Source organism: Neolamprologus brichardi, chromosome 14, assembly GCF_056152115.1.
Source record: "Neolamprologus brichardi isolate AB-2024 chromosome 14, ASM5615211v1, whole genome shotgun sequence".
Lineage (NCBI taxonomy): Eukaryota > Metazoa > Chordata > Actinopteri > Cichliformes > Cichlidae > Neolamprologus > Neolamprologus brichardi.
This window is the reverse complement of record NC_142117.1, coordinates 36,427,287-36,436,724: the sequence shown is the minus strand read 5'-3', so window position 1 is coordinate 36,436,724 and position 9,438 is coordinate 36,427,287. Positions and strand designations below refer to the sequence as shown.

General features: G+C 44.7%; 1 protein-coding gene across 1 annotated transcript; it reads right to left on the bottom strand.

Moving 5' to 3' along the window:
• Positions 1-4,359: 4,359 nt before the first annotated feature.
• On the bottom strand, positions 4,360-5,112 carry LOC148099649 (olfactory receptor 51G1-like). Its single transcript, XM_087851736.1, has one exon. The coding sequence runs from the start codon at positions 5,110-5,112 to the stop codon at positions 4,360-4,362; it is 753 nt and encodes a 250-aa protein (XP_087707862.1).
• Positions 5,113-9,438: the final 4,326 nt, after the last annotated feature.

Here is a 9,438-nt window from a genome sequence, read left to right as displayed (position 1 = left end):
AATTTGTGCATTTCACCTATGAAGATCTACATCTGACCTTAGATCAGCTGTGACAGCCAGCTGTGTCTGAGCCTCTGACTCTGATGTCTGTCAGCACTTATAAGCTCCGCCCACCTCCTCTTTCATGATATGAAGTATGTGCATTTGCAGAACGCTTCGTCGACATTGTGTTTGTTAGAGAAAACTTACAAACATACAGTACAGCACTTCAGAGTCACACTGCCAGGGCTTTATGTATGTAGGAGATTTATGTAAATTTGACAAGCTGAATGCATTCAGCACTGTACAGGAGACACGGCACGGAGGAGATTCATTGACAATGGTCTACAGCCAATCAGGACGCAGAACACAATGCGTTGTATTGAAGAGAAAAAAAGAGAGAGAGAAAAAACATGCAAAATTGCACAAAAAAAAATCAGTGAAACAGTGAGGCCGCGAAGGGTATAACGGTGAAAGGGCGTTATAGCGAGGGACCACTGTAATTACACAAAACAGAATGTGCCCGCTCCGACCGACCATAAAGGGTTAAGGCCTCCACCATCATCCCCCACAAGACTGGAATAGACACCCTGAATGGCTACAGACCTATAACTCTCACGTGTGTAGTCATGAGGTGTTTTAAGTGGATAGTTTCATCAGAGACTGTCTACTTTCCTCTCTCGACCCCATCAGGTTGGTTACAAAGCAAATTGATCCATGAGGATGCCATCACCCGTCACAGAGTGCTGAGCCATCTGGACAACAGGAAGCGCCTGGTGATGATGCTCTTTGTGGACTACAGCTCAGCATTCAACACCATAATCCCCAACATCCTCAGGACTGAACTGGACCACCTTCAGACCCCTCCTGCCACCTGCTCCTGGATCAAAGAATTCCTCACCAACCGAAGCTTCACAGGCTGCGTTCTCCCTACTGCACACCCTGTACACCAAACCACCCAACCACAGTGGTGTCATCATCATGTATGCCAATGACACCACTGTGATTGGGCTCATCTCTGATGGAGAGAGGATACAGGACGGAGGTAGAGAACTTGTCCTGCTGGTGCTCAGAGAATAACCTGAAGCTGAACATCCTAACACCAAAGAACTCATCATGGTCTTCAGGAGACACCGACGGGTCCACTCTCATTATGAATGGAGAACAGGTGGAATCTGTCTCCACCTTCAGGTTTCTGGGCATTCACATCTCAGCTGATCTCACCTGGACCCACAACAGCATCGCCCTGGAAAAGAAGGCCCAGCTGTACCTCCTGTGTCCTGAGGACGAATACCCTGGACCAGAAGCTGCTGCTGGCCTTCTACTGCTCCTCAGTGGAGAGCGTGCTCTCCTCAGGGACCACGACTGAGAGCAGGAAGGCTGCACAGAGGGTCATTAACACTGCCAAAAACATCATTGGCTGCCCTCTGACACCCCTGGAGGTCATCGCCTAATCCTCCTTCACAGGTGACCACGCCCACCACCTGCTGCCCTCTGGTTGGTGCCTCAGGTCAATCAGATCCCACACGTCCTGTTTTCTATATATTATTTTTGTTGTATATAAACTCTTGTCTTTTATTCATTCTTGCTTTCTAATTTTTATATTTTTATTCCTGCACAGTTGGTGCTGAACACACAAAATTTCACTGTACATGTACAGTGACAATAAAAAGCTATTCTATTCTATTCTATTGTGTTGCTGGGGGATTGTTGCCGGATGTATGTATGTCTGTACCATGTTCAAACACAGGGATGTGCATAAGCGCACATGGCACCAGGACACCAGGTAACAGGTCGATGATCAATTTTGTGATCATCAGATCTGCAGTCGTGTGTTCTGGACGCCCGGCTGAAAGGAACAGAGCTGATCACCAGCTGGTGGTAAGTGGGATCAGGTGGAGGGGAGGATGCTGGGTATAACATCTAAACATAAAGTGAGGGTGTGCTGGGAGTATCTGGCAGAAGGTCCAGTCCACAAGATCTTTAATTCCTGGATCTTGCAAAGCTTCAACAGCATTTTGAGGGAAGCTGAGTGGACCACACCATCATTGTTGAAGCTGTGCACGGAGCTGTGGCCACATGGCTGAATATAAAGAAATGAAGACCTTTTGCATATCGATGTATTTCGATTCCATAGGATTAGGATAATCATTGATTATAATGAGTTTAACCTGGGAACATATTTCTGTTTCAGCAGTGCAATATGTAAGAAAACCTTCTCATGACTTACGATATTGTGTCTGTTTTGTCAGTCCTGTTATTTTGAAATTGTTCTTTGTAACCTGCTGGTCACAACAAAGTTGAAACGATGACGAGCTGTTTCATGACCAGCTGTGGCCTGTTGCTGATTCCAGGCATGGAAGTCGGGGTTGCTGACTGTGAGTTTTCATTATGCAGCCCAAAGAGGTCACGGTGATGTGAAGGAGGCCGTTATAAAAAGCAGAGCACTGCTGTCACGCCAGGAAGTGGACAATGTTTGGATGTACCAGGTCGTTGGTAACACTTTTATGAACTTTTATACCTATTTACACCGATGATACATAATAAAACTGCATGTGTTTTCTGTAATGTGTTTATATTGTTCTGTTTCTTAGCATGTGGCTAAAGTGCAACATTAAATGGATCAGCAGTGAGCTGGTGGATGTTCAGAGTTGGTGTCCACATAAATATGGACAACACATTCTACACCATCAGGAAAAAGCTGGAGCAGTGTTTCAGAAAGTCTGTATGAAGTTTGCAGGGTGTGTCTTCGTGGATGGGTCCTCTGAGGGGGGTCATTACCGTCCTCTGAGACCAGAGCTGAGGTCCGCTCCGGCTGATTGGTCTCTCTGGTCAAAAGCACTCGCAGATAGTTGCATCAGAGGGAGGTGGAGGAAACTGTGGCTAATGAGGAGACACCTCAGGGACAGAAATGTTTACATGCACAGGTGACCTTTAATCTACCGGTTACAGTGATGATGTAACTCTTACAGCATCAGCAGCCTCTGCAGGTTTACTTCAACAGGAAAGTTCTCTCACTTTGTTCAAAGTCTTAAATTCATCTTTTGCGGAAATAACTAAAAGTCAACTCTCGAACCAAGACGGCACCCAGTGCCACGTTAGCCTCCTGACACACAGCCTGAGGGCCACTGAGGGTTTAGAGTCAGGCTGTCACATGATTAACGCTGAGACAAGAAGAAAAAGGCCATAAACTCGTCGCTCGCACTAAAAACAAAACCCTTTAAATGTGCATTTTAGAGAATAGAATAGAATAGAATAGAATAGAATAATCCTTTAATTGTCCCACAAGGGGAAATTTGGTTGTAACAGCAGCCAAAAAGACAAATATACAAACAAACAGGACACAGAACAGAAACATACACAATTTTTTTCTTACATATTTACATTAAGGACAATGGTTACTATAAACAGAGAGTACTGTACAGTTATTAAATTAAATAAACAATTTTTATTAAAGGCTGCATTTGTGTGGTAGAAATTTGACTCCCTTCAGAGAACACTGGACCGTCATCGCTGCCAAACGTGACCCCATGTCTGAACCCGGCCTTCAGTGAACCCTAAACCTCAAGTGGGTCACTGAAAGTCAGCGAGTGCCTCTTAACTTCCCCCCTCACAAATCAACTGATTTAAGTATTTCTAATGAAGTGTAATTCAAAAGGAGAAAGGAGAAAGTTGAGCCAGGTTTTCCCAGAATGCACTTTGTGAACTTTCCTGCAGTGAATGATCAGAAACAGATCTGCCACCAAGTTCCTGCTGCTCTACATCACAGACGTGAAACTGACGCAGGCTGAGACTGATTGACCATCACACGGATCTGATCCATGTGCAGACCACGGTCAGCTGGTCCTGTTAAGCAGAAATGTTTAAGGTGGCAAAAAACCCTCAAACTTATTGTCTTCTACTTTTTTAAAAAAAAAAATTGTCAGAAGGTTCAATTAAAACCTGCAGTTTCCAAAAAGTTTAATTTTCTGGCAATTATTTCATTGTTCAGACTTTACAGGGTCAACAACCTGCAGAACAGCAAGATCCTGTTGGGGTCAGCTTAACCTTTAAGGACTTGAACAGAAAGCATCTTGTTTAATTTCACAGTGGACATAAACGACCTGACAGAAGCCGTCTATGTTCACTATGAATGACCATCTTGCTGGAAGAATGGTAAACCTATTGTGATTCATGCTGCAGCACAGTATTTGAGTCAAAACAGCCTTTTAGGATGTGATTGTAGCTGTAAGATTCATGAGCAACCAGAGGAGTTTCAGAAGAGTTTACACTAGCAGAGCCAGAGGCAGCCATGTATTTACGTGGAATAATATGCAATAATAATAATATACAATATTCACAGTGTTCAGAGCAGACATGATGATGATTTTTCTTCTGCAGTTATCTCCTTTTGTGAGCAAACAGATGTTTGCGGATGTTGGACATGTTCAGTCCGTACAGTACGGGGTTAAAGAGCGGCTGGCAGGTTAGAAAGTACAGCGATAAAACAATGCGCACCATGCTGTGCACACTGCTTAGACTGAACCTGCTCTGGATCACTTCAAAGCAAACACCAAAAGAGAAGTTTAGCAGAGAGGACAGGTGAGGCGTGCAGGTGCTGATGGCTTTCTGTCGGGTTTGTTTGGATCCAGAAAAACAGACTTTCAGGATCCTCACATACGAGCACAGGATTAAGATAACTGGAACAAAGACTGTGAGAGCTGTGATAAAAAGACCATAAATGTTATTTGCTTTGGTTTCAGAGCAGGCCAGTTTCACAATGGAGTAGTTCAAACAGTAAACCTTGTTAATGACGTTCCCACAGAGCTCCAGAGGAGCGATCAGTAAGATCAAAGTAAGAATGGTAAGAAAAGAGTATAACCAGGGAAGTGCAATCAGCAAGACCACCGCTGCAGGCGTCATACGTGTGTGATACTGCAGAGGACAGCAGATGGCGAGGTATCTGTCATAAGACATGACGGCTAAGATGCAAAACTCTACACAGACATAAGTGTGAACGCAGAAGATCTGCAGGAAGCACAGAGGAGCAGAAACAGTGTGAACATCAGAGAGGATCTGAAGCAGGAGGAACGGAAACAGCCCTGTGCTACCATACAGCTCATTCACAAACAGGCTGCACAGAAACATGTACATAGGTTCATGTAAGCTCCTGTTCACACAGATAACCACAATCAGCAGGACATTGGCGCAGAGAATCAATAAGTATAAAGACATAACAACCGTGAAACAGAAATATTTCAAAGTACTGATGTCGAAGTAAGCAGCAAGTGTGAAGTATGAAACCTTTGAGGAGTTTATGATGAACTGGATTTTGTTCCCCTGCGTCGTGTCTTCACTGTGATCCTGCAAACACACGATTTCACATTTTAGGCGTTTCTCATCATAAGCCGTCATCACATGATCAGAGCAGGAAAAACACGTTTCTCTCTTTATGTTAATGAACACAGATGTGCTGCACACATCTGTCAAAGTATCTACTTAAAAGTATTCTCTGTACACAAACGTACCATCGTGTGTTTGTGAAGCCCTTACTGCTGCCACGCTCACTGAAACTTTCCCCGATCGCAGAGGCAGTCGTCACTAAAGCTGGAGCTTTGCTGCGGATCGCTGACTGATGCAACAAATCAGCAGAAAAAAACCTGACAAAGACCGCCTACCTGCTCAGGGAAATGATGTCAGTCTTTGGCCTTATGAACAGCACAGTCTGCAGAGGCCATGAAACACAAACTTTCCTGATCCTGGACACTAAATCACCAGAACAAGCTATACAAAAAATGAAACACAAAATAAACACGAAAACTGAAAAACTGCCTGACTGATTTTTTTTTAACCAGTAGCACTCACAAGGGTGCAAGATGTTCAAAAGCCTGTGGTGTGATATTGAACTTTGTGTCTCTTTTTTCTCCTCTTGCAGTTGCACATCATTTTCTTATCATCCTAACACAAGTCTCCGTGAATATTAGGGAGATGTTAGTTGGGTCCTTTGGGAGAGGAACTATGCTTGTTTCTGCTTCTTTTCCAGGAAGAACTTTCGTAAGGCAGCAAAAGCAGGGCCAAACGTTGTGTGTGTGGTAGTGCAATCTTTAATCCATGTGGGAAGTTTAGAGAGCGTATACTTGCCATTGTAAAATGTGTGCATGGGTGGAGGAGGGTGGAGGAGGTGGGGAGGCAGATTGACCTGTTGGGGGTAGAGGTGGGGGCCGAGTCTGACTGAGGCCATGTCCACACGTTTTTGTTTGAAAACGCATCATTTTCTCTCCATCCAAACTGAGACGGCGTCTTCGGTCAAGGAAAACGGAGCTTTTTGAAAACGCTCTCCAAAGTGGAGACATTTGAAAATGCCGTTTTCGTGTCGCCTTGTGGACTTCAAAAAACCGAAGGTTTTCAAAAACGATAATGCATTTTAATCATGTGATACAGTCATGTGACCTTTACAACTAAGATGGCAGATGGCACGAAGTGGGATGGACTCAAGCGCAGACAAGGCAGCTAGAATACAGTTCCCTTTATTACTATACAACACCAGGTGCAAATATATACAAGTGAGAGGGCGGAGGGAATTCAGGGCACAGGGAAATCTGGGAAAGGAGCTCTTCACACACGAGGGACTTCACAAAAACACAGCACACCAGCAAGCCCGCACGCCAAGGCTTCCAGGGAAACAGAATTCCTGTTTACAGACAACACGTGATCAATCCAAAGGGTCAGTGATACGAAAAGGCAGCAAGAGACTAGTACTCCGGAGCGTACTACCGAGGTTAAAGAATAGTCCAGCGACGAGATGTTTCCAGCCACTGCCTTAAGTAGTGGATGAGTTCAGGTGATGAGCCACAGGTGTGTGATTAACTTCAGGTGGGAGGGCCAGGGGCGGGAACCCGCAATGAGTGTTCCTGCTCTCATTTACTGTTTTAGCTGTTTGGTGGTTGTTGAAATGTTGTGACGTTTCACCTGAGATTCTGGAATTTTGGGCAAAATACATTTAGCCTATATTAAAAAATCGATTCAGGATTCTAATGAATCGATATCACGTTATCCAAGCCAGATTTTAATCGATGAATCGATTATTAAAACCCACCCCTATATTAAAGTCCTGTTTGTGGCACATTAGTATATGTGAGGGGGCAAACTCCTCAAGATGGGTGGTGACCATGGTGGCCATTTAGAAGTCGGCCATCTTGGATACAACTTTTGTTTTTTCAATAGGAAGAGGGCCATGTGACACATCAAACTTATTGGTAATGTCACAAGAAAAACAATGGTGTGCTTGGTTTCAACGTAACTTTATTCTTTCATGAGTTATTTACAAGTTTCTCTTTGTTCACAGCCATTGACATGTCGAAGAGGTTAACACGTGAGGAGCGGATCGAAATTGTGTTGATATCTGGTGAACGCAGTAACCGGGTCATTGCAGCAGATTTCAATGCAAGACTCCCGATGAGACCACCCATCTCCCATGCTACAGTTAGCAAACTGCTTGCTAAGTTTCGTGAAACTGGTTCAGTGTTGGATTTGCCAAAATGTGGATGCACGAAAACTGTCACCAATGAAGAAACATCAGTGGCTGTCCTAGCTTCATTCAGCAAGAGCCCACAGCGTAGCACTCGCCGCATGTCACTGGAGAGTGGCATTAGTCGAACATCCCTTCAGCGGATATTAGCTACTCACAAATGGCCCCCTTACAAACTCCAGCTACTGCAGCATCTCAGCGAGGATGACCCAGATCAGTGCACAGAATTTGCAGAATGGGCAAAACAAAAATTGGAACAGGACCCTCAGTTCACGCAGAAGATTTTGTTCAGTGATGAGGCAAACTTTTATGTGAATGGTGGAGTTAACAAACAAAACCACCGCTATTGGTCTGACACTAACCCACATTGGATGGATCCCTCCAAGACTGCTGGAACAACAAAAGTGATGGTTTGGTGTGGTATATGGGGCACAACGACAGTGGGTCCATTCTTCATCAATGGAAACCTCAAGGCCACTGGATATTTGAAATTGCTACATGATGATGTGTTTCCCTCTTTGTGCACTGAAGCTGGCACGTTCCCTGAGTTTTTCCAGCAAGATGGTGCACCACCACATTATGGGTGCAGGTCCGAGCATTCCTAGATGAACAGTTTCCTGGAAAGTGGATTGGTCGTCGTGGGCCAGTTGAATGGCCCCCAAGGTCTCCTGATCTGACCCCCTTAGACTTTTATCTTTGGGGTCATCTGAAGGCAATTGTCTATGGTGTGAAGATACGAGATGTGCAGCACCTGAAACTACGGATACTGGATGCCTGTGCTGGCATTTCTCCTGCGGTGTTGCTATCAGTGTGTGAAGAGTGGGAGAAGAGGGTTGCATTGACAATCCAACACAATGGGCAGCACATTGAACACATTTTATTAGTTGTCAGAAACTTGTGGAGTTTGCCCCCTCACTAACCCTAACCCTGCACCCAAAATATTTTATAGTTCAGCTACACTGATCAATCTAACAAACTTAAACCTACACCATCCTCCCTATTCTGGTATTTTAAAGAGTACTTAGCAGAAATATTAAACAACCTAACAAATAGAGTTGCCAACTCCCAGCAAAAAAAATAGGCAACCACCCCCCTCCCTCTGCCTCGTGATGCTTAATCAAGGTAATCAACTTTAATGTGTGAAAAAAGCTCAGAAATCAATTATTTTTCTACAATAATTAAGTAGATTCAACATCTACAGACTGCACAGATGGCGCCTTCTGGGCGACCGTGGCTCAGGGGGTTGGGAAGCACATCTGTAACCGGAAGGTTACCAGTTCGATCTGTCCTGGTCGTTGTGTCCTTGGGCAAGACACTTTACCTACTGCCTGCTGGTGTTGGCCAGGCCGATGGCAGCCTCGCTTCTGTCAGTCTGCCCCATCTGCAGAGATCTACAGCTCAGGTGGGGGAATCTGTCCATAGGACAACTATTAGTCATGCACTGCACAAAGTTGGCCTTTATGGAAGAGTGGCAAGAAGAAAGCCATTGTTAACAGAAAACCATAAGAAGTCCTGTTTGCAGTTTGCCACAAGCCATGTGGGGGACACAGCAAACATGTGGAAGAAGCTGCTCTGGTCAGATGAGACCAAAATGCAAAACGCTATGTGTGGAAAACTAACACTGCACATCACTCTGAACACACCATCCCCACTGTCAAATATGGTGGTGGCAGCTTCATGCTCTGGGGGTGCTTCTCTTCAGCAGGGACAGGGAAGCTGGTCAGAGTTGATGGGAAGATGGATGGAGCCAAATACAGGGCAATCTTGGCAGAAAACCTCTTGGAGTCTGCAAAAGACTTGAGACTGGGGCGGAGGTTCAGCTTCCAGCAGGACAACGACCCTAAACATAAAGCCAGGGCAACAATGGAATAGTTTAAAACAAAACATATCCATGTGTTAGAATGGCCCAGTCAAAGTCCAGATCTAAATCCAATCGAGAATCTGTGGCAAGA